Genomic DNA, 25,595 nt, shown 5'->3' with positions numbered 1-25,595 from the left:
ATCTGCAGCCCTCGAGGCAGAAGCATGACGCCTGAGGAATTCACGCCGGCCCGACAAGCTGATGATAAGTTCCTACCTGAGAAGCTGACCGCTCAGATTCTCTGTGTCGTCCGTCACGGATCATCTCCGTTCCCACAAAAAAAACAAAAAAAAACACCAGCTTCCGGAACTCTCAGGCATCTCCACTTCATTGAGATTTTATTTATCTGTAGGTTGAGGAGATAAGTTTGAGTGGAGCATGTCTCTTTCTAGACAGTGACATTTAGTGAAAAAAAAAAGGTGAGCTCTTCACTCATTACCACCTGTTCCAGGAAGCAATGTGCAAGCTGGAAGCACAAGTTGAAAGGTTGCTCCCCATTCTGCAGGCCTGGATAATGGATATGAGCTGACAGCTCATAAAGCAGACTAGTATAATTAGACGTGGGACTTCACTGTGTTATTTTCCAGTCAGGGCTCAGCTTTCATGTTTAATGGTTAATGATGGAGGAAGCTGTCTGCACCGCCTGGATGAATATCTCACATCGAGACGTGAAGCTGAAAGTAAAAAAAAAAAATGTGTGTGTGCTATAGGATTACAAGTCTTTATCACAATAAGGTGAGGAATTTAAAATATATTTCTTCCTGCATCCCAGTAAGAGTGAACATCATCATTTTCTTGGGCTGTGTAAATGCAGATTTGTCGAACACAGGATACGCATTGCAGTAATAACAGTGAAGGCAAGCTTCCTGCGCCTGAGGATTGATGTGGTTCAGATCAGCCGGGCGGCTTTTACAGGAGGGAGGGACTGTCGGAAAAACCGGAACGACGCTCCCTTCATGAGAAGAAAGCATGTGGTGGAGGCCGGGTCAGAAGCTGTGATAATAAAAAAAAACTTGTGTGTCTGGAATAGATGCTGCGCAGGCAAGTTTGAGGTTGACAACTGTGTGTCATCATTTTCTTTTTCCTGAATAGACTGGATGACTTTCTCGCTTTAAGAAAACACAATGATTTTATATACGTACAGAGAGAATAGCACCGGGGTCCAATGGGACGCCACAGTCACATTGAACAAATGGGTGTTTAAATAAAATAAGATAAATCTTCAGATTGTTTTATTTGTAACGGAGTCACACGTTTACATGGAACATCTGTATGTGGTGCAATTTAAGAAACAAAACCTTGGAGTGAAAAACCCATTAATTCCAATTCCGTTTTTATCACTCCAGTTGTTCCAACTTGTTTTTCTATGCACGCCACTTGTGGAGTCAATAGCCCCCCCCCAATAAAGACATTCATTACCCCACAAAATACACACCGGCTCTTCCCGGTGACACACGATGCAACCGGTCTGATCCCTGTAGGTCAAAGCAGAAGTTTCAAATATAAAAAGCCGCTGATTACAGGACGCATGGCCGTGTTTGTCGTTTTCATTATTCTGCCCTTGTTTTTCCCCTTTCAGATTACGGAAAGACTCATTGGACCGCAGCTGAGAAGGACACTTATTGTGGAAGGAATTGAGTTGATTTCCTGTTAAAACAGCAGCTTTTTCATTATTAAATAAATTTGCTGTAAAATTGCATGAATATCATTCACATCCAATACATTTAAATATTTTGCTGATCCAAGTTACATTTCCCAACATATTATATATGTTTAACATATGTTTTGTGTGCATAAGTTAACATTATAAACATCCTAACGTCACTTAAACATTTGTGTGAACTTTATTCAGAAGCTTCTAACATATGTCACAAGTAAATTATGGCATCATCCATGCATGATGCCATAATTTATAGGATTTTATTTGCATATTTACCTCGTAAATAAATCAGGTCAATGAAGGCGCATGAAGTCTCTCGTCCTGTCTGATGATGATGAATATATTTATTAGATAGAATGTTAGGGTACAAGTACAGTCACACAGTAGCATGTATCACAGTACAAGTACAGTCAAACATCCTGTCTAAGAGGAGCATTTCAAAAAAGCCCTTGCGGTCTTGTTTCCGTTGAAAGTCCTTCGTACATCTGCTGCTTCTGCCAACTGTTCTATCAGATCTCCTCTTACTTGCTCTACAGTAAATGCAAATGGCTCCAGGTGCAAACGCATTTAGTTCAAAGTCGCAGCGCTAAAAGACTGGAACGCCCCGACACTTGTAGTACATTCCTGGATCCGGAACCAGCTTTCTGATTTTGGGCCCTGTATTATCTAGAAGCGGGTTTTGTAGTAAGTTCCTACATGCTGCTAATTAAACCATAAGTGGAGCCTTGACTGAAGGAGTAGGCAGATATTTATAAAATATACATCAGTTTGATTTCAGGGGCAATATTTAGGCCTCTGCTATATCCAGCTTGTTTCCAGGGGCTTCCTTCAAAGACAAAGTGATAGCCGAAATCAATCTTCCTGCCGGATACTTTAATCCACCGTTAAGCAGATGAAATGTCGCACTGAGCCCACGGCGCAGCAGTGATGGCAGGAGCCGATCTATAATTTGAACGCATGCTCCTCAATCCTAACCGCAGTGATGGCATGACGCCCTGCGCCAGATCACCCGGCGCAGCGGGACACAAACCTCTTCCTCCTTGGAACTGGATCCAAATGTCTTAAGTCTCAGTGCCTCTATTTATACGCTGTGTATATTTACAACAGAGCGGATGAGTAGGATGCTAGTACATAGTGACTAGAATTTAGGGCTCGTCGTCTTTGGCTATTTAAGGGGACGAGGCATGGAGGGGCGAGTACTCCTCTCTGATGTCACAGATTTCTGTAAATTGGTCGCTACCTCGTTCACAATGTCGAATTAATTCAATGCATCATCCTAAATTCTGTTACAATTCATCCTGGGGGGGGGGGGGGGGTGCATATTTGTTTCTTTGCATCTTTATAAACAGCTTAAAGGAGATGGAGATTCAGAATGAGGCTTCATCTTGACGGACGCCTGCATAAAGAGGGCAAAAAGTAAATCCTGATCCTGTCTGTCTTCTCCCTGGGTGGCTGTTGTGGCTACAGAGATGGGATCCGCTTGGGCTTTATTTCCCATCTATCATGAGGTCTGCTGTCATCATTTGGTGTCCCCCTGGATGAAGGGTCGACGTCGGGCAACGGGGCTTGGCATTGGCCCAACTTCCCTCCTTGTTTACTTCACACACTCATTATAAAGGCATGGCATGGACAAAGCCAACCTGATGGGTGACAGAATGCCAAGAGATGCCGATTTGACCCTTTCGTCCACAGGATATTTCTTGCAGTGTGCTTCTTCGCCATGGGAGGAATGTGAGCAAAATCTTGGAGTAACAGAGTATAAAAAGACTGGTGTATTTGTTTCTATAGTTACACCTCACTGCGAATGTGTGAGTGTTATAGTGTGTGTGTGTGTGTGTGTGTCCTTTTTTTAAATTCCTGGCTTGAGTGCAGGATTTATTTTAGGGGATGCAATAAAAAGTGTGACACAGAATGCCTGGATGCATGTGGCATCTCTGCTATTTGGGTTTAGCTGAGAGGAAGGTTGTTGAGTGGTTCACAGTGTTCCTAAAAGCACTATCAGGTCTAATAAACAGAGAATGATAACATTAATTGTAATAGATTACAATTAATCAATCAATACTATCATAAATGAAATGCATTATTTAGCACTTTATATCAGCTGCTGATCAGATCAGTTTAAAGGTTGTTTATATCAATTATAAAAAAGATAACTGAATGTATAATACTGTAATAGCAGTGGTAATAAAACTTGGAAAAATGTTGCCTACTGCATTTGAAAGAGGTGTGGGGGAAAAAAACGTTTGAGCAATGTACACAGATCGCTTCATGGAGTGTCAGCCCCAACTCAAAAGATGATCCATAAAAGGCTGCTCGGTATTTTTATCGTAACATGACCTTGTACGTCATATTGACGACACATTCTCACATTCTCACTGCGTCCAGTGTGACTCTTGATTTCTCCACTCAGAAATGCTCTATTCTTTGCATTTTCTATATATATATATCACAAAATGTTGCTAAAATAAAATTATTTTGTCATTAATTAACATTTCTTAGAGGCATAGATCTAATTTGGGAAAGCTCCAAGTATGTGAGCAGGCTGTTCCGCTGTGTTTTCAGATTCCATTCACCTGTCCCACCAGCTGATGCCAGGTTATCGTCCCTGGGTGTGGGAGGAATGGCCCCGCTGACGTGACATGACAATGTCTCCAAACTCCACCTTTCAAAGGATAAAAGGGCAAAAATAACCCAACTTGAATCACCTTTGCTTGTCACGGCCCGTCCACACACCCAAACGTAATAAACATTGATTATTTTCAGTATTCACTGACAACAATGACTAAATTTCTGATATGCAAAATTTACAAAACTAGAAACATCAAGGAATGATCTGCTGATATATACTTTTAGATCGATCTATAAGTAATATGTGCATTATTTAAAAATACACAATTTTCTGTTAAAGGTAATATAAAGAGAGGGTTTAAAATGTTCTTGATCACACGGGCTCCACTGAATTAGACTGGATTAGGTTTTGAACTGGATTTTTACCCCCCACTTCTTTTCAGAGTGACAAGGGGGTGTTGTGGGGGGGGGGGTAGTGCTGGTTCAGTGAACACTCTCATGGTCTCGTCCAATGGTCTGTCTTAAATTAGCTGTGGGGGCAGGAGGTTCCCTCCCCCACTCTGACAGAAGGCGGAGCCTGTGTCTGTCACTGACTACTGTTTCATCATTACCTGCACGGTCCTGCAGCATTCACCACACTTGTGTCTCTGTGTGGCCACTTTAGAAACAGAAACAGTGAGAGGACACACCTAATCATCAGAGAGAGTTTTCTTTTCTTTTATATATATATATATATATATAGTACCTTTTTTCCTACCTGGGACAGGAAGCTGCCTTCCACCACAGACTAATATTAACTGCAGGGCAACTAGCAACGGACATGGCTGGTTGTCTGCAAAGTTTGCTACTTGGTCGAAGGCGGACCCTTTTCAGATCCCTGCTTGGGACATTTGCTCTGAGCTTCTGTTTTGCCTCAGTAAACGCAGAGCCCTTTGATCCAGATCACCTTTATCACCACACAGGACCTAATGAAGACAACATCATCATAGCTAGCAACGCGATCAGGGTGCCCCTGGGTAGGTCTGTGTTTCTGGACCCCTTGAATGACCTGGTAACAGAAGTGCACCCTGGTGACCGCTGTCATATCACAGTTTTGGACAATGACCCACTGGCCCAGAAACCTGGAATGCTGACCCCTAAAAAGTTCCCCTGCACGTTTGGACCGGATGACGTGAAATACACCCACTTTGGATCCCGGAGCCCCAGCAAGGATCGCGTGAAGCTGCAGCTTCGCTATGATTCCCAGACGAAAACCATTATTATCCCCTTCATGCTGGAAGTTGAAGTTGTTTTCCAGCAGCTTGAAATCCTCATCAGGAATATCCCCCTTACTGTTGAAAAGCTCAATGGCGACAGCAACCTTGTTGATAAAAAGGCACTGGAGTTTTCCTTCGAGGATGGCGTCACACAGTGCAAGATCGGCACTCTCGCCGGCGAAGGAGGTCTCCCCAGGTATGGCATTCTTTTGAATAACCCCTTAAACGGCCAAATGATTGACTGCGACAGGTTTGTGACACAAGGCATCCGCTACAAGCACACAGCTCAGACCAACTCGCCAAACAGAGACTATATTCCAATGAGGGTAGAGCTGCAGGATAATGAAGGTGACGTCATCATGCAAGAGCATTTCCAAATGATGGTTAGAATCAGAGAGGGTGCGGAAAACACCGCTCCTAAACCCAGCTTTGTAGCCATGATGATGATGGAGGTCGATCAGTTTGTGATGACGGCTATTACAAATGACATGCTAGCTGCCGAGGATGTCGAGTCGGACCCCGATGATTTAATCTTCAACATCACTTTACCGCTGAGCCCCCAGCACGGCTGCATCATCAGCACGGATGATCGGAATCTGCCAATCACCTCTTTCTCTCAGAGAGACATCAAAGATCTCAAAATAGCATACAAGCCCCCCTCGGACGACTCGGAAGTCGAGAGGATTTTCCAGCTGGAGCTTGAAATCGTAGACCCCGATGGTGCCGTGTCTGATATATTTGCTTTTATGATCGTGGTCAAACCTATGAATTCCTTGGCTCCTGTAGCAACCAAAAACACGGGGCAGCTATTGTTTGAAGGTCAGTCCAGAGCGCTCTCCAGCGCCCAGAATTTAGAGATCAGCGATGAGGATAACCTGGAAGACGTGAGAATTACTGTCGTTGACGGCTTAAAGCATGGAGACTTGACCGTGTTCGGCGCTCGGAGGAAATTCTTCACGCCCGCTGATCTGGATGCAGGCATTGTGGTGTACCAGCATGACGGCAGTGACACTTATAGCGACAACATTATTTTTAGAATGACCGACGGCACTAGCAACGTTGAATTTTTGTTCCCCATCACTATCGCTCCGACTGACGATGAGCCGCCCATCATTAATGCTAACACTGGCCTGGTGCTATTCAAGAATGAAGTCATGCAGATCTCTCCCTTCATACTGAGCGCCACAGACATCGATTCGGAAGATTCCACCATCACGTTCATCTTGGAAGCGCCTTACTCCGTCATAGGGGAGCTCTTGCTGAGGCAGGCGGAGCCTCCCTCCGACCCGTCTCCCTGGAGATTCAGCGAGACAGACGAGATGTTTGAGCAGGTGGTGACTGAATGGCTCCAGCGGGACATTCTCGACGGAAAGCTCTTCTATCGTCACATCGGACCCCACAGCACGACCACGGCGATTGATCATTTTGTGTTCCGCGTTCAGGATGACAATGACCCTCCTAACCCATCGGGGGAACACACGTTCACCATCAAAATCCATCCTGTGGATGATCTTTCCCCGGAGCTTTTCGCGGGCACCACCCTTCACATGACCGTACGGGAGTATGAGCTGACTCCCTTCAAGAAAAGATTCTTGTGTTATACTGATTTAGATTCAGATGACAGGGACCTGAAGTACACCATTATCAAGAGCCCCACGGACACAGACGAGAACAACCCAGCCCCCCTGGGCAACGTTGTACTGACTGACAGCCCCGACACTGTAGTTGCAGAGTTCACCCAGGCCCAGGTCAATCACCACAAAGTAGCCTACAGGCCTCCAGACCAGGAGCTGGGCATCACTCCCAAAGTAGTTCAGTTCACATTCATTGTGGAAGACACCGCAGGAAACACAGCTGTTGGACTCTTCACCATCTTTCTGCAGCCAGTTGACAACACCCCCCCACTTATCACGAACACTGGGTTCACTCTTATGGAAGGAGGCACGTATGTCCTCTCGAAGAAAGACCTGCACGCCACGGACGCAGACACAGACGATCAAAATATCGTCTTCACCGTGGTCCAGGCTCCTCTCAATGGGAAGCTGCAATACTTGGGGATTGACATGACAAATGGCGAAACGTTCATAATAGATGACATTGAAAATGGCCGCATAGCATACATCCACGATGGAGCGGAATCCCTCAGCGACGTCGTCAAGCTCGACGTCAGTGACGGTTTTCACGAGGTTCCCATCTCCGTAAAGATCACCACCGAGCCGGTTGATGACGAGACCCCCGTGATTATGCTTCCGGACGGCCTGCTCGGAGCGTCCATCGATGTGCTGGAGAACGGAGCCACGGAGATAACGAGCCGCGTCATTCAAGGCCGCGATGAAGACACTGATGACCTCATGCTCACTTTCATCGTTGAGGAACCTCCCAGGTTGGGCGAAATCCTTGTTTATGGTGCTCCTGCTGAGAGGTTCACCCAGGAAGATATCATTAGCGGGGCAGTGGTGTACACTCACACATCTGGTGAAATCGGACCAGTCAGAGAATACGACTCCTTCAACATTACTCTGTCGGACTTGTCAGATCAGTGGCTGGTCGGTGGCAGCAAGGTCCAAGGCGTGACGGTCCACGTCACCATCCTTCCCGTTGACAGCATTCCACCCATCGTCAGTGTCGGAGAGCGGTTTGTTGTCACTGAAGGGGAGAAGAATATCATCGCTCTGAACCACATTCAAGCTGAGGATATCGACACTGACAGCGATGACATCCTGTGCACCATCATCGTCCAACCGACATCTGGATATGTAGAGAATATCTCCCCGGCTGCAGGCTCCGAGAAGTCCAGGGCCGGGACAGCGATCACCGCCTTCAACATTAAAGATGTCGCCTTTGGTCACATCTACTATGTCCAAAGTATCCACAACGGGGTGGAACCCGAGGAAGACCGCTTCACCTTCCGATGCTCCGACGGTGTCAATTTCTCCGAACGCCACTTCTTCCCCATCGCAATCCTTCCAGCCAACGACGAGAAGCCTGTGATCTTCACGCGCGAGTTTGTGGTCATGGAAGGCATGAGTCTGGTCATTGATTCGCCCATCCTAAATGCAGCCGATGCTGACATACCGGGGGACGAGCTGCACTTTGAGATCATCAGAGGCCCAAAACACGGCACGGTAGTTCAGCAGCTCAGCACTGGCACCATCCCTGTGAAGAACTTCAACTTGGAACAAATCAAAGAGGCATCAAATATTGTTTATGAACATGACGACTCGGAGACGAAAGAGGACAGCTTTGAAATAAGGCTCTCAGATAGGCGGCATACAGTGGATAAAACGGTTCTTATCATGGTTATTCCTGTCGACGACGAGACTCCAAGGATGGCTATAAATGACGGGCTTGACGTTGAGATAGGTGAGACAAAAGTCATCGGCAACAGGGTTCTGAAGGCCACAGATCTGGACTCTGTGGACAGAGAGCTCATATATGTTGTGCGTTATGGCCCAGGCCAAGGCTACCTTCAGCGTATCAGCAAGTATGGGGACGTTTTGGGAAATATTACCTTAGGGATGAACTTCACGCAGGATGAAATCGACAAACAGCTCATCCAGTATGTGCACACGGGTCAGGAGGGAATCCGTGACCTGCTGAAGTTTGACGTCACAGACGGCATCAATCCCCTCATCGACCGTTACTTTTACATCAGCATTGGAAGCATTGACATGGTTTTTCCGTATGTGATCAACAAAGGGGTGACACTAAAGGAAGGTGGGAAAGTAACTCTCACCACAGACCTCCTCAGCACCAGTGATATTAACAGTCCGGATGAATTCCTCAGCTTTAGCATCACAAGGGCGCCTAGCAGAGGTCACCTAGAGAGCACCGACCATCCAGGTGTTCCCATCTCAACCTTCACCCAACTGCAGCTCGCAGGAAATAAGATTTACTACATCCACACGGCGGACGATGAGATGAAAATGGACAGCTTTGAGTTCGAGGTGACAGACGGGTACAATCCTGTGTTCCGCACCTTCAGAGTGTCCATCACTGATGTCGATAATAAGAAACCTGTCTTGACTGTAAACAAATTGGTTGTGGAGGAGGGGGAGACCAAGCTCGTCACGCCATTCGAGTTGACGGCCGAGGATCGCGACACTCCAGACAGCCTACTGCGATTCATAGTCACCCAGGTCCCCGTGCACGGGCAGCTGCTCTTCAACAACAGCAAACCAATCACAACCTTCTCCAAGCAAGACCTGAACGAGAACCTCATCAGCTACAGGCACGACGGCACCGAGTTCAGCGAAGACAGCTTCTCTTTCACTGTCACAGACGGCACTCATACGGAGTTTTACCTCTTTCCCGATACTGTGTACGAGACTCGTACGCCCCAGACGATGGCCATTCACATCAACACCGTGGACAACGGCGTCCCCCAGATTGTGGTCAACAAAGCAGCTGCCTCACTGAAGGTTCTGCCAACAGGACAACTGGGCTTCTTGATCACCAGCAAAGCCCTTCGATCAGAGGACCGTGACAGCGACAAGAGAATCCTAAAATACGTGGTATCCCAGCCTCCCCTTCATGGCTTCATCATGAACACGGCGCTGGGAAATGACAGCATCAAGACCTTCACACAGGGTAAGGCGATGTCCCAATATGTAATGTCTTGGAATAAATTTAAAAGTTACACTGCCCAGAGGTAAAGGATGTAACTCGCATCAGCTTTAATTCTGTAAAGGGGAGCTTTAGATGTCTCCGCTGTCTTATCTAACATTATGTCTCTATATCTGTCATACAAACAGCTGATATTGATGACATGAAGATTTCGTATGTTCTGCTGGATGGGAGCAACGCCACAAGTGACATTTTCTACTTCACAATTGAAGACAAAGGTGGGTAATATTTTCACACCAATGTGCACAGACACCAAAACGAGGCCCAATACTTGGGAGCAATTAGCCCGAAGGCTGATCTAGTGTTTTAATGTGTTAGTCAAAATTTACACTTCCTGCTGCCTGTCAATCTCCCGAGTGTTTTGCATCACAAAGATTTAAGGCAGTTGGCCATGACTGACACCAGAATATAGATCCGCCATCTCTTTTCACCCAACTGGACCAGGTTTAAAAGAAAGGGGTCAAAGGGTTAAGGCAAAGGGAATGTGGGTTGTTAAAAGGCAGAGGTGGGGCCGCCTCGTGCTTTCAGATTTATTATGAGAGAACAATGGGATCCTTTACCCCAGGGTACTATTCAAATGTTCTTTCTTTCTTGTGCTTTGATTGATCCTGTGATTGAGACTACGTGTAAGTTCAGATTTCTGCGTGGATTCGTTTCTCACAAAGAACAAATCCAGTTTTGCCTGCAATTGTATATCTGATTTGGTTTTAAACTCTATTTCCATAATATAACATTTCTTGCAGGCCCCCTCTCCTGTTATACGTGCCTCGCTTTTAGGATACTAATAATATCCACAGGTGTAGTATGACAGCCCGCTAGTATATCTGTGATCACGATCTCATCCTGTTAATCCTAAAGAATTACGTTAAATGAACCACACGCATGTGCAGACATGATGATACACTGCCGTCAGGTAGATTTGCTTGAACAGCGCTATAAATATAGGAAATGCAGTGTAATAAAATGCAACAGGTGGCCTTTGCTATTTTAAGTGTCAGCTATAAAATACAAAAAACTATCAAATCAATCAACGAAGGAGGGAAAGTTTAGTCCATGTAGTTTGGTCTTTAATTAATCTGGATTAAGGGTGATGTTGGTGATGATAGTAGCAGCGCTATCAGGCCTTTGAGAAGGCAAGGCTCAAAGGAGTCTTCTTTTAGACACCAGTAAAAAAAAAATTGTAGGTATTCATTTGTTTGGACATTGATTGATTGATAGAGAAAGCAGATGTTGATATTCTTTATTCTGTTTGCCAGTGCTTTTATAATTATCATTTCTTTACCTCTGGTTTGTGGCCTATTAATCTTCCAGAATCAAAGGAGACGGGCATTTCTTAAATTAACTCCCGGAAAGGAACTCAAGGGCCTCAATTAGCTCGACTGTCCCCTTTCTGTTTGGCAGCCACACTTTGTTTTAAGCGCACACCAAAAGGAAACTGAACAGGGGCAGTGGTGCAGAGCGGGACATCGAACAGACGTCTTCGTGACCACAGTTCACATGCACGGGCTGGAGACCATGATGCTTTCAGGTCACACCGCAGCGTGCACGGAATTATTTGAATTCAAATGCAGTATTCTGTTTAACTTGACAACAATTTAGAATAAGCTCTCTCTCTCTCACACACACACACACACACACACACACACACAAGTACAAATAAGTAAACAGGAACATGAAGCAAAGGGGTCCAGTTACATATAAAAGCCATCTAAGCCAAGTTGCTAATGTGAAATGCTAAGAGGTGATTGCTTGGGGGAGGTGGCACTTACCTGGACAGGTAGGGACATGCAGGTGGAGAGCATGCTGTAGGTCAGCTATATCTGCGTACAAATCTAAGTCGGTGAGCTGTTGATGGTGGAGATTTGTAGCCAAGATTACCCCCTAAAATTACTCTCTGTCAGAACAAAACGTGTAAAAGTGTTGATACTCTTGATATCTCCAGAATATACGAGCGTCCACTACGATCTTAATCTCCATCAGTGACAATGAAGCCCATTTTTTTCTCGTTTACTCGACAAAGCATTTTGACGACTATGGGTAGTTAAGTAAGTTTTAATGTTTGACACAAACTCATTTTAGGAAACGACCCTCAGATGCACTGATATGAGCGACTGCTTACGGGTATTAACCCTGTCCAGAAGGTACCTGTCGCTACATGCGCTGCACTGGCTCACACGCACACACATTCACACAATCCACATAACAAGACCATAAATGAGGAGTAGCATCAAAGTGTGATTTATTTTACACTGTAGCAATGTTGCATGGCTGTTTCTGCAACTACATACAATGATGTGCAGCTACAGAGGCTTGAATGCGCTGCCTTTTAGCAGCAGCGCATGGTTGGCCGGCCCACAGGTGAACTGCGTCTTATGTCAGATCAGGAAGGGGGGGGGGGGGGGGGGCTCTGTGTGGACCTGTTGGTCTGCGGTTAAAGTTCAGATTCACTGGAGCCCTGGACAGCTCGATCAAGTCTGGACACATTAAGATGGCTTTTGTCTTTTGGCCTCTTTGCAGAAATGTGTTGACGTTGCGTAAATCATCCACATGACAAAAGCGGGGGGGGCATGCAGTGTTTGCTCACAGGGTCACATGCACCAAAATCTATATGCATTAACCTATCCTTGTGCACTGATATATATATATATATATATATATATATACTGACAGAAAAAGATGCATTTAATACATTCACCTTTAATTAAGTAATGACAGCAAAAAGCCTATATGTCTCGCATCGTATCACTTTGGTGTTAAAGCTGCAGAGAGAAACGACAGTTAGTGGGGCTGCACAAGAGTATCTTTTTGCTCTCGGTGTACTGGATGGATTTATCTGATATCTTAATTCTCACAAAGCAGTTGTAAAACTGTCTTGATTTCCGGTGATCTCAAACAGCTGTTGTGAATATTTCAAGGAGAAGCAGTAAAATACCAGCAGGACTCCCTGCAGCCCTTCAAAACGAGGGCTAATGCAGCAATAAATACTTGTTTTTACAAGTACATGCACGGCTCGCACATCCCTGTCCATCAGACATGGGCTGAGTGACCCACAGGCCAAGACAAAAAAAAATCCCTCACTTACTGTCAGATGTGTCGGGACATTCTTTATTAGAAATACAGGAATAAGTTAGTGTCACATATTTCAATCATGGCGGTTACTGGTTGCAGTTTCGTCTTGAAATTTGTACCTGCAGGATAGCCTCTGATTTCAAAGGAATACAAATCAAACACTACCGATCTACAGATCGGAAGGCCAAGCTGACAAAGCCTCAGAAGTCGGTCTCCGTGTTTTTCCCGATAGCAACGTTATATAGTCCCAGCAGTGTTATGTGATCATTCAGAACAGGGAGAGGAATGTACTTCCTTAGAGTCTGCAGACTCTGGGGCCACAGACAGAGCAGGGCCTGGAAGGAAAGCGGTATCCCAAGCAGACAGGTGTGTACGCGGGCAGGGAGGCTCCAAGCAGATCCCGTTTCAAACAACCCCCCCCGCAGAAATACAACCCAATCTCAGATAGCCTGATAACCCGCAGACTTCCATAGCCGAAGGTGACTGCCCAGGAGACGCAGTCCCCAAACGGATGCCGTAAAATGGGAAAGAAGTCGTTCGTGTTTTCTGTGCTGTAGTTCCATTTCTGTGACTTTTCCCTGGAGTCTGCAGAAACCTACACGGAGTCGCAAAGTTACACCCAGACGTCCGAACTGTGCTTTGGGATCTTACATGTCACCCGTGTCAACAGTCTCCAGGAGATTTACTGACTAATGGTGCCACAGGCCTCCCCCCTCCACCGCACCGCTTTCTGTTCTCACTCCCCCTCTCTTACCGTCTCAATGACTCCTTCATGGTTTGACTATGCTTTAGTGAATTCATCTTCTGACCTCTTCTCTTATTCCTTCTCTTTTCTGTCACATAGCGGTTCCCCCCCATACTCTATCAGGTCTTTTTTTCTTTAGCCTTGATTTATGGCAGTTTGATGGCTACAGCAGCTATTCCTATCTGCTCTCATATGACAATGCTGTCACAGTTGCCAAGCTGCCATTTGGTGACAAGCAATCCTTTCCTTATGTTAGAGAGGGAGAGAGATGGCCTAGCCTCTGTGACGTGTTGATCTACAGCACATGCTGCCACGCTCTAGGAGGAATGATTAAGAGTTATTAATATACTCTATATTATTTATATAATCATGCAGCATTCCCAGCATGAATACTTCAGAGTTCAGAGAGGCGTTCGCTGTAATGAAAAGCTCACTCTATAATATATGTAATGTACATATATATATAGAAATGAACATCCTTCAGTTTTGACCTCGCTATCATTTGATAGCACATATTTAAAGGAATGGTATTAAATGCCTAGAATAGCCGACTGGAATCTCACAAGTATTTATATCAACAGGATGATTAATGGCGATGCTTGTCACTCGACGAGATATTCTTAGCAGGTTGCCCTTCCTTGCATCATGCTCGTGAACGTCAAAGCCTCATTTCGACCTTCTTGTCCATCATGCCCTGTTTTATTTATTGATGTTTTGCTGAGGCAGGTTTTCGGATACTTGAAATTATAAAGAGTATTCATCTCCTCGTGCTGTACCTCTAATCCAAGTATTGAACGTTTACATCCTAGCGTTTTATGGAACCGATCACTTCGGTTAAGTCCGTCACGGAAACGCAGTTAACTTCGAGCCATTTCATGATTAACGGCTGTTAAATAAGTCAAACAGCTTTTTAACTTTTCATACGAGATTCATATTCATTGCTCGCCCTTGCCAGCAGAATGACATAAATCACCCTGAAGCTATCTAAATTATTAGATAGCTGACAACATGGACATTTAGAAACATGTGTGAGCTATAAAACTTTTCATCCCTGCAGAAATTATGGTGGTTGTCAATTTGAGTATCTAATGGAAATATGAGATGAGTCGGGCAGCCACTGCATGTACTGGATTTAAAACCCAGCCTGATGGAGTATTTGTCCTGTCAAACCATAAATCAGGTCTAAAATCCAAACACATTCATCCTCATCAGACGTTTTATCGGCCACGAACACCATTTCCTGGCCGGGATCTTTGCCGAGGCTCCAGTCTCAATGTCTGACATTTACAAAAGGAGCCAGACAAAAGAAAGGTTCCCCTCTCTTCCACGGGTGTGAACAACGTGGAGGCAGGCGTGGGAGGCAGGCCGCGGTGCTGGTTCTGGCCCACCCAGACTGCGGCCTGCTGTCTCCTTCAGTCGTCCATCCGCTTGATGAACAAAGTGAAAACGTGGAGGAAGGGGAATGCAGAGCGTGGGAGGTTTGTGGCGTACAGCTGTCACTCCAAGTAATCTGGGACAGGAACAGGAAGGAGGGCTTTGTGGGACACAGAGAGACACAATGGAAATGGGTGCATTTCGTTTAGGTTACAAGTACATCTGTCCGGCGGGCTGTTAGCAGTCAACAAGTTCTGGACGGATCTGGATGAAATTCCCAGCTTTCCTAGTTTGTCATGTGACACCTTTGCCTCTTGTTCGCATGCAGCTTTGATTGACCTTTTTAGGGTTGATATATTTGTGACACTACTTTTTTTTCTTTTTAATAAATAGCTCAAAATGTTGTAATAGGAGAAGAATAAAAAAACAAAGGCTATCTCCAGAGTGGCCTGTATCAAGTCGATGACCACGACTGATCTGACAGTTTGAGGGATTACACGAGTCATGAGATAGTATGGATTAGGGAAAAGGCTGGGTTTAAAGTTGTCGGACTGTGGCGGGTGACTCGTAGGGTTGTCGGTTCAGATGTGTGACCGCTTTCCCCAGATAATAAAGGAGCATTAATTCAAGGCCATAAAGTACCGAAGGTCAAAATGATTTGAGAATTGAAATTAAAGAATAATCTGGTGAATATGATGCATAATCTCTCTTCGACACCCTCTTTGGGGTCTCTAATGAACAAAATACCTCACAGTGAGGGCAGTAAAGCGTGAACCAGCCAGCAGATTGTGTTATATCTGTGCTTCCCCTGTTGGGAGGTGACAGTACCAAAGGGCATCAGGTGGAAATGGATGAGAACCAGAGGAAATAAGAAACGACTCATCATGCCTTCCGAGGAAAGAAAAGGGAAACCCAGGTATTAAGTTATCATGTTTCCCTTTCAAATTAAAATCCTTTTTTACCTTGAGCCAAAAGCAGATTGCAGTTTTTCCGCCTCAGTGGTTCCCGAACAAATAGATGTTTCGTTGCTGCGCTGTGCAGCGGAGGATGACTTTCAGACAAAGAATAGCTAGAACACTTTGTTGTTTTGTCTGCGGCCTTTTAGGTGGAAATAAACTTAAGCCTCAGCCATTCCGGCTCAACTGGGCCTGGATCTCTCTGGAAAGGGAGTTCTGTCTGGTGGATGAGGACGCCAAGTTCCTGGAGGTGACGCTCAAACGCAGAGGCTACCTGGGGGAAACCTCCTTCGTCAGTAAGTCTTGATGGCCTTCCTTTTATCTGACACGCTGCAGCATGAGATTATCAGAATTGAATGGATTAATGGCAATAACTAAACACCTGCTCTAATTTATAGTATGAAAATCACGAGACTAATCTAAAGAAGAAGTGGCCTTAAGCAGTCCTTAAATCTCTCGCCTTATTCCTCTCTCTCAGGTATCGGCACCGTCGATGGGACGGCTAAGCAGGACAAAGACTTCCGCGGCAAGGCCCAGAAGCAGGTCCAGTTCAACCCCGGTCAAACTTCGGCGACTTGGAAGGTGAAGATCTTCACAGACCAGGAGTTTGAGAACTCTGAGACCTTTGAGATTAAGCTGTCCGATCCAGTCATGGGTCTATTGGAGTTTCCTGATGCTGCAACGGTCGAGATCGTCGATCCCGGAGACGGTATGTCTCTAACAATCAGACTTTTAAGAGAGGTGTTTTTAAATAATAACATTTCTTATAGGTGATTATTCTGTATTTGTGTTTCTCTCTCCCCAAACAGAATCGACTGTCTTCATTCCTCAAGCAGAGTTCAAGATTGAGGAGGATGTGGGAGAGCTGCTCGTTCCGGTGCGCCGCTCAGGAGACGCCAGCCGGGAACTCATGGTGGTCTGCTCCACCCATCAAGGTGAGATGGACGTGTTTGCACTTATTCTGTCAAAATAAAATATGACAAAGAATTCTTCCTAAAAACATTTATTTATGATTCCTAAAAATTTATCCATTTTCATAAGGTTACGGCATCCCTATTTATGCACTGCACAATCGCTTTCCTTTTCAATGTTATGACCCCATGCTAATAGCATCCCACCAGTAAAGTTGCTGAAGCCCCCCCCTGTGCTCTCTCTTCCCATCCTTCCTCAGGCACGGCGACCGGCACCATGCCCAGCACTGTGCTGTCCTACTCTGATTACATCACCCGCCCTGAGGACCACACCAGCGTGCTGCGCTTCGACAAAGACGAGCGGGAGAAGCTCTGTCGCATCATTATAATTGATGACTCCCTGTATGAGGAGGAAGAGAGCTTCAGTGTCAGCCTGATCATGCTCATGGGCGGCCAGGTGGGCGCCAACTTCCCAACTGCCAAGGTGACGATCCTGGCGGACGGGGATGATGGTGAGTAGATAGGTATGAATTTATGCTCAATAGAGGATGATGAGGATATTGGGGGCCAATCTGAGTCACAGTTAACTGCTGAATACAGCTAAGATCTGCTTCTTCTTTTCATGTCTGCATTTTATTTTTCACACATTGCTTTAGCCTTAGCTCATAGGATTCATGCCAGCCTTTCTTGTAAACAGCTTGACTATATGAGAATTTAAAGATGGGCATGACAGGCCGCGGCTAAAATGCTGCTGAAGGTTGTGATTGGAAATATGAGTGATCCTCTCTGAGTGCCAGTTGAGTTGCCAAAGGGTTCACAGGAAGTATAATAGCATCAGACCCCAAAAACAAAAAGCCCTTTATACTACTTCCTGTAATGGTTTCACAGTATTTTCTGCATTCCATCTCCCTGTCTCTGTCTGTCGGGAACAGGATAACGCCACACAGGTGTTGACAGGGAGAATGTGGCCTGATTGGATGTTATGCTATACTATAGCTTTGAAAGGGCTTCAAACCCCACTGTGCCCCTCAAACGACCCCCCACCCCCCCGACCCATCCTCATTGGCATTCAGGGGAGCTCGGGGGAATCGGAGGGCATCCCTTTTTCTGCTGGAACCAAAAGACAGGTGGTGGAGAGGAGGGCATCTTGTTTTGGGGAATCTAAATGACTGGCATGTTTATATTCGACTCGACTCTACTTTAAAGACAAATTTCATGTTTGAATTCGATTCATTGAAGAAAATGTCTCAACAAATAATGACAAATTGGAAGCTTCAAATTCTTAACAATCCTCAAGGTCCTTCGTCTGTTTCTGTGACTAGTCTCACTTAGTCAACGTCACATTCCTCCACAAGATGTCCAAACTTTCCCCAGGGCTGCTTTTGGTGCAAACATCCCTCCTGACCAGTTGGATCTTTATATATAAATGATCAGCATCCCCAGAGATGAATGATGTAAAGCTTTATTGTATAAATCTGGTTCAGTGTGTCTGTGTGCCTGAGTGAACTTGTTGTTTGGACTGTCTCCAGCATCAACGGTGCGTTGCTATCACATAGAGTATATCCATGTTGCCATCCGACCATGTTATTAAATAGCTGCGAGGCTGGAGGCTTTTAAACTCATGCCAGAAGTCTCCGGTGAACTCAAGTGGCCTATATGGAAGAATGAAGACATCGTTCGCTGTTGGCAAAAAAAAACTTCTTCAAGTATTTTATAATCAGTATATTGAGTTTGCTAACATTAGCTGTCATTAGCCACCACAGGCTACAGGGCATCCTCCCTGACAAAATAGTGGGAAAACCCCAGAGCCTTTAGAATTTGCTTTTTAGTATTTTACAATTTATCAGGATCTATCTTCATGGAATATTTTAAACATGTTTTACAATTTAGTTTTTTTTTAATCATTTAGTAATACAAATTTGATGGTTTATCAAGATATGTCAATTGTTTTTAACAGTTTCCTAACATCTAATTGTGTAAGCAGATATTTTTCACCACCCAGCAAAATAATTATAATTTCTAAATCCATTATAAATTTCCCTGTTGCTACATAAAAGGTTTTAGTCCTTTATTTGCACGTCTATCCACTGACCTTGAAACCCGAATAGACCTTATATGTAAGTGAGGAGAGATAAATGGACTCCACGTTTCAGAGGTCTGAGTTCTTGCCCTCTGCCTTTGCAAATTGGATAGTTGGCTCCCTGTCTCTGCTAAACCTTCACCGTAGTGTTTATCAGCGACTATTATCAAAACCCGGGAACAACCCTTCACTCCTGCACGTACAAGCACACACCCTATTATTCAGGTATATCCTCAGCCTTCTGGCGTTGAGTACAGACAGGGCTGTCTGGAATTAGATGAGGGGGGGGGGTTAAGGTTGAAGAATAGAACAGGATAAGAGGGATGACAGCTCTCTTCCTGTGAGACTCAGAAATTAGAGAGCTTGTTCAGCTACTCGAGACAATTTGTCACTGAACTGGTTGCAAAGCTGCAAAGGTATATCATCGAAGCATCCTCGGACTCCTTAACTCTATCTTTGGGGAAGAGATTTTTACTATATTATGATTATTATGACAAAATGCATGTTCCACGTGTTGTTTTGGCAATTACAACAGCGTGATTCATTCAGTAAGAAAGTAGGCCTTAGAAACAGTCTTAATCATTCCTGTCCCATCCCACAGAGCCCTCGCTGTATTTTGGGGAACCTGAGTATGTGGTGGATGAAAGTTCAGGCTACGTGGAGGTGAAGGTCTGGAGGACGGGGACTGATCTGTCCAAGGCAGCTACTGTGACCGTCCGGTCGAGGAAGAGCGACCCGGTCTCCGCAGAAGGTAACGCTGGCTGTTCATCAGAATGAAGATTTAGAAGTTGCGATTCTGCATTTCACAGTTTCTACCCTGTTTGGCAGCTGGATTAGACTATGTCGGAATCAGTCGCAACCTGGACTTTGCCCCCGGGGTGACAATGCAGACATTTAGAGTCACGATCCTGGATGATCTGGGCCAGCCAGAACTGGAGGGGCCTGAGACCTTTGACCTTGTGCTACGGATGCCCATGAATTCTGTGCTGGGAGAACCGAGCAAGACCACGATCACCATCAATGATACGTTCACTGACTGTGAGTACCAAACACACACTGAAAACTGGGTGTGGGTTTTTAAAACTAATCTGAGATTATGTGAGATATATTCCACCGATGCTGGTAGGTATTTAAATTTCATTATAAATTATTATTATGTATTATTATTATATACATCATTTAATTGTCTATTGTCTCAAATGTATTTAGACATGTTTTTTTGTCTTTGCAGTGCCGAAGGTACAATTTAAGGAGGGACGCTATGAGGTAGACGAGTCTGACGGAGAGGTAAAGGCAATCGTGTTCCGCAGCGGAGACATTAACGTCAGGTCCACGGTGCGCTGTTACACTCGTCAAGGCTCCGCTCAAGTCATGATGGACTACAGTGAAAGACCCAATACAGACGCTTCAATCATCACTTTCCTGCCAGGTGCGTCCTTCCTCCTAAACTCTCTGTCCCCCTCGTATGCCGCCACATTCACGCTAGCCGTCTCTCTCCAGGTGAAATGGAGAAGCATTGTGTGGTTAGCCTGATGGATGACACCGTCCACGAGGAGGATGAGGAGTTCCGCCTCGTCCTGGGAACTCCCAAGAGCACGTCTCCACATGGAGCTTCCATAGGGGAGCGAAAGGAGGCGCTGATCACGGTCACTGATGAGAAAGACAGTATGTATCCTATCAGCATGCAAAGAACTGTAATTGTTTTAAAATATTTGACTGCAAAAATGAAACAAAAATACTCAAGTGATTCAAGGAATGGGAGTAATCCTGTCCATGGTGTTGATTTCAAATTCTCTTCTTCACCTAGAGCCTGTCATTCGTTTTTCTGAGATTAAGTACAGCGTACGCGAACCTCAGGTCAAAGGCAACATGGCTATCGTGAAAATTCCCATCCTGCGTGTCGGGGACACGTCGAAGGTCTCGGTGGTGAGAGTTCACACGAAGGATGGCTCTGCCACCTCCGGAGACGACTACAACCCGCTGTCAGAGGGTAACATCCTGGCTTTACAGACTCCACCAGTAAAACAGTCACTTGTCATTTGCGTCTTTGCTCACTTCCCCGTCTCCATGTCGAAGATGTTGTGTTCAAGGAGGGCGAGAAAGAACACTTTGTCCAGGTCGAGATTCTGTACGACGGCCAGAGAGAAATGAGAGAGGCCTTCACGGTTCACATGAAGCCCGACGACAACATGGTGGCTGAAATACAGGTGAAGCACGACACCTGCGCAAAAACCACACACGAATACAAAGTGAGTCCTGCATGCGCACGAGTACAGTGGTGCACGGCCACACACACACACACACACGTGAGCATACGCTGTCATGCCACCCTGTGTTAAAATAGCCAGGCAGCAGCTGGCATTGCTGTCAGCACGCCTGAACCACGGAGTCTTATAAAAAGCTTTTCCCTCTGGAGCGAGATGCTGAGGCGAATGTCCCAGCAGAGACAAACAGTAACCAAATCTATAAACAGAACTGTGTACTCTGCATGTATGTATTCATGGTCTTCTTCTCGGTAGATGAACAAGGCCATTGTGTACATTGAGGAGATGGACAGCGTGGCAGATGTGACGTTCCCTGCAGTGCCCCTGGTGGTTTCCCTTCTTATGTATGATGACACAGCTAAAACCAAAGACAAGCCCAACCCGCCTAACGGATACCCTATAGTGTGTGTGACGGTGAGTGCGGCTCCTTTAGTTCTTTCGGCAACCAGACACAGCAGATTTTCTTCAATTTTCTAGTTACCATCCATCTTGGCATTGTTTGCAGGCTTGCAACCCAAAGTACCACGATTTTGACAAAACCGGTTCCATCTGCTCTGCGGAGAGCATCAATGACACGCTCACTCAGTATCGCTGGATGGTCAGCGCCCCCACCGGGTCAGATGGAGTGACCAGCCCCATGAGGGAGGTGGACACAAATACTTTCTTCACCAACACCAAGTCCATCACTTTGGATTCGATCTACTTCCAGGCAGGCTCCAGGATTCAGTGCGCAGCAAGAGCCTTCAACACCAATGGAGATGCTGGGCTGGAGCTATCCAGTCCCATCGCTGTGGTCAGCAAGGACGAGGGTGCGTGAACGGCTGATAGGGCATGTGCAAATGTAATCTCGGTGTAGAGTTAGCCGGTCTAACTGAATTCCATCTCTCTGCAGGTATGTGTCAGCCTCGTATCCCAGGTACTGTTGGAGCGGAACCGTTTTCCGCAAAGATCCGTTACACTGGGCCAGATGATCCAGACTTCCCCAACCTCATTAAGCTAACTGTGCACATGCCTCACATGGATGGTGAGCAGGAACCATTTGTCTTAGCCATTTTACCAATCTAGACAAACATCCGGAAACTCAGCAACCATTTCATTCCAAATAGGCATGTTGCCAGTGATCTCCACAAGACCTCTGTCCAACTTTGAGCTCACCCTCAGTCCGGACGGGACACGCGTGGGCAATCATCGCTGCTCCAACTTGCTGGACTTCAATGAGATCCAGACTGGCCACGGTTTTATTACCGATGCAACAAAGAACCCTGAAATCATTGGCGAGACGTCACCTTACCAGTACAGCCCAATCATGCGCTCAGCCAACTCTCTGCGGTTCTACAGGAACCTCAACTTAGAGGCCTGCCTGTGGGAGTTCACCACCTACTACGACATGTCAGAGCTGCTGAATGACTGTGGAGGCTCCATAGGCACAGATGGACAGGTAGGACACGTGAAAAGGCAACAAGTGGAGATTCAAGAGTAGATTTATGCCAATACTTCCTACATCATCCTTGATAATCGTCCCTTATTTAGGTGCTGAATCTGGTCCAGTCCTATGTCACCCTGCGAGTTCCACTCTTTGTCTCATACATCTTCCACTCTCCTGTCGCTGTGGGAGGCTGGCAGCACTTTGACCTGCAGTCAGAGCTCAAACTCACCTTCGTGTACGATACTGCAATTCTGTGGCAGGAGGGCATTGGCAGCCCGCCTGAAGCTGAACTGCAAGGTAGGAATCTCAAGCATTGGCTGCTCCCTGCTGGTGCTTACAGAAGTCCATATGTGAAGCGCTCTAAAACTGTGTTCTCGCAGGAGCCATGTACCCAACCAGTATGCGTATAAATGAGGAGGGACGCCTAGTGGTCAACTTCAAGACAGAGGCACGCTTCAGGGGACAGTTTGTTATGTCCCATCCAGGTAAGACAGCGCACACAGACACATTCCCTAATCCCATCCAGAGTGATCATTCGGCACAGAACCCTGTGGTCCGTATCCTCCAGTCATCTATTTCTAGAGCTCCACATTTGAGGTCCTCAGTGTGTCAAAGTACCAAAGGTCATTTCAGCAACTGTCAGAATGACCCTGCAGTGTTTACTGTGAGAAAGCCCTGGCCCTAGCATGCACAAAACCCAACCTCAAAAGATTTAAGACTGTATACATGTCGGTTTTAGGAACCAGCTTGTCATCCGTGGTGATGTGTGCTGACCACCCCGGGCTGACGTTCACTCTCTCCCTGGTCAGAACCGAGCCCACTTACAACCAGCCCATGCAGCAGTGGAGTTTCGTCTCAGACTTTGCTGTGAGTTGATCAGAGTTTGCCAGCTTTAGCGAAATGATCACACATTTAATCGTTTTTCACATCTTTTTATGACCTATAGGTGCGAGATTACTCAGGGACCTACACAGTGAAGATGATCCCCTGCATTGCTTCACCTAATGGGGAGTTCAGCATCCCTCCCGTCTGCCACCCGAGAGAGCCACTTACGTTTGATATGGACATTCGCTTCCAGCAGGTTCAAATAACAATATATGTTTTTATACAGACATGTAGCATGGTGCACGCAATAAAATCCCAGTCACATTTGCCCCCTAGGACCTTATTTCTGTGAGGCAACAGTGCTAACCACTGCACCAGCATACTGTATACAACACAATTAATAATGTTTAATTGTTTCTATTGCTGTTTCATTTCGTGAAAATCCTATAAATGCAGCATTTACTACAAAATTGCATGACATTTCCAGACTCCATTCCATGTACTTTTCTCATGTGCTCCAGGTGAGTGACCCGGTTGCAGCTGAGTTTAGCCTCAACACTCAGATGTTCCTGCTGTCCAAGAAGGAGCTGTTTTTGTCTGATGGCTCCATGGGCTTCGGCGAGGGGACGGATACGGCTTTTTCAGAAGGCATTACAACACCGCCACCTAATGGATTTCAGTAAAAATTAAAGATGTATTCAGGGTATCCCAACTTCCCTCCCCTCTCATCTGTTCCTCGCCCCAGGCGCCACCATCTATGGTCGTGTGATGGTGGACCCAGTCCAGAACCTGGGCGACTCATTCTCCTGCAGCATTGAGAAAGTCTTCCTCTGCACCGGTACAGATGGGTACGTTCCCAAGTACAACCCCACGGATAAGGAATACGGCTGCCTGGCAGATGCTCCCTCTCTGCTTTACAGATTCAAGATCTTGGTGAGATGCAAAATTTAGTGCTTTGATGCGTTGTGGAAGATTCACGATGAGGGGGTTGAATCTGATATCTGTGTGATGTTCTACAGGACAAGGCCCAGCCAGAGACTCAGGCTCCAGCCTTTGGCGATGTTTCTTTCCAGGCCACATTGGCTCAGGACATGCTTGGGGGTCAGACTTTGACCAAGCAACCAGGAACAGACGGCTTCACGCTTTCCTCGTCGCCACTTTTCCAGGTTGGTGTGATTTTCAGATAGAAGTCTGTTCTGCCATGTGAATCTGCTTACATACCCTGATCTGAAAGAAACATTTCCAACCCTTTCCTTGACTCCACTCCTACAAAATGCCATCAACGAGGTTTCTCTTAAAGACAAAGTAAAAGACAACCAACCATGTTCGTTCTGCAGGTGGCTGCTGGTCGGGAATGGTTCATCCACACTATCTACACAGTCCGCTCCAGAGAAAATGCCAACCGCAACATCGGTAAGCGCAGCGTGGAGTACCTGCAACACAGCATGTCCTCTGTCCAACGCCCGGGGGCCTACGCCGTGGACGCCCGCCGTCACCGCCGCGCGGCCCCTGCCTTCCCTAGCCCCACCCTGACCCAGGACATAGGCATCGACAACAACCGGGGCACCAACATCCAGCACATTGCTCTGGACCGTGCGGACCGCGTGGTGGTCAGCCAGCGTCAGCCTTGGTCCCCTAATCGCGATTCCATTTTGGAGCGCCCACTGCTGGAGAGTTCTGGCAGAGAGTCGACTGACACCTCCACCGTCCCCATGTTGGTGGGCCTAGCAGGGATGATCCTCGTCATCTGCATCATCGCAGCCGTGGTGATCCTGCTGCTGCGATGCAAGAAGAGGGAAAAGAAGACCCAGCTACCTCCATACACCACCTCCTCTTCTTCTGCCTACAGCCCAGGCCCGGGAAACATGTGGAGCAGCTCAGAAAGCTCTGAGGTTTAGATATGGACCCCACCCTCCATCTCAAACATCAACCTTTTTAAAGAGACTGATTGTGCCACCATTGTGCCTTCAAATCC

General features: G+C 46.1%; 1 protein-coding gene across 1 annotated transcript; it reads left to right on the top strand.

Moving 5' to 3' along the window:
- Positions 1-4,908: 4,908 nt before the first annotated feature.
- On the top strand, positions 4,909-25,518 carry frem3 (Fras1 related extracellular matrix 3). The gene is made up of 24 exons (XM_068750787.1): positions 4,909-9,934; positions 10,099-10,188; positions 16,264-16,410; positions 16,593-16,823; positions 16,924-17,049; positions 17,286-17,537; positions 19,707-19,856; positions 19,934-20,143; positions 20,337-20,534; positions 20,606-20,770; positions 20,913-21,095; positions 21,182-21,312; positions 21,625-21,783; positions 21,875-22,178; positions 22,262-22,393; positions 22,476-22,807; positions 22,900-23,092; positions 23,176-23,280; positions 23,535-23,662; positions 23,742-23,876; positions 24,142-24,268; positions 24,366-24,553; positions 24,640-24,786; positions 24,958-25,518. Exons 1-24 carry the CDS (start codon positions 4,909-4,911, stop codon positions 25,516-25,518), a joined length of 9,420 nt encoding a protein of 3,139 aa, XP_068606888.1.
- Positions 25,519-25,595: the final 77 nt, after the last annotated feature.

Source organism: Brachionichthys hirsutus, chromosome 17 (genome assembly GCF_040956055.1).
Source record: "Brachionichthys hirsutus isolate HB-005 chromosome 17, CSIRO-AGI_Bhir_v1, whole genome shotgun sequence".
NCBI lineage: Eukaryota > Metazoa > Chordata > Actinopteri > Lophiiformes > Brachionichthyidae > Brachionichthys > Brachionichthys hirsutus.
Note: the sequence above shows the minus strand (reverse complement) of the source record. Positions and strands in the feature narration are given on the sequence as shown.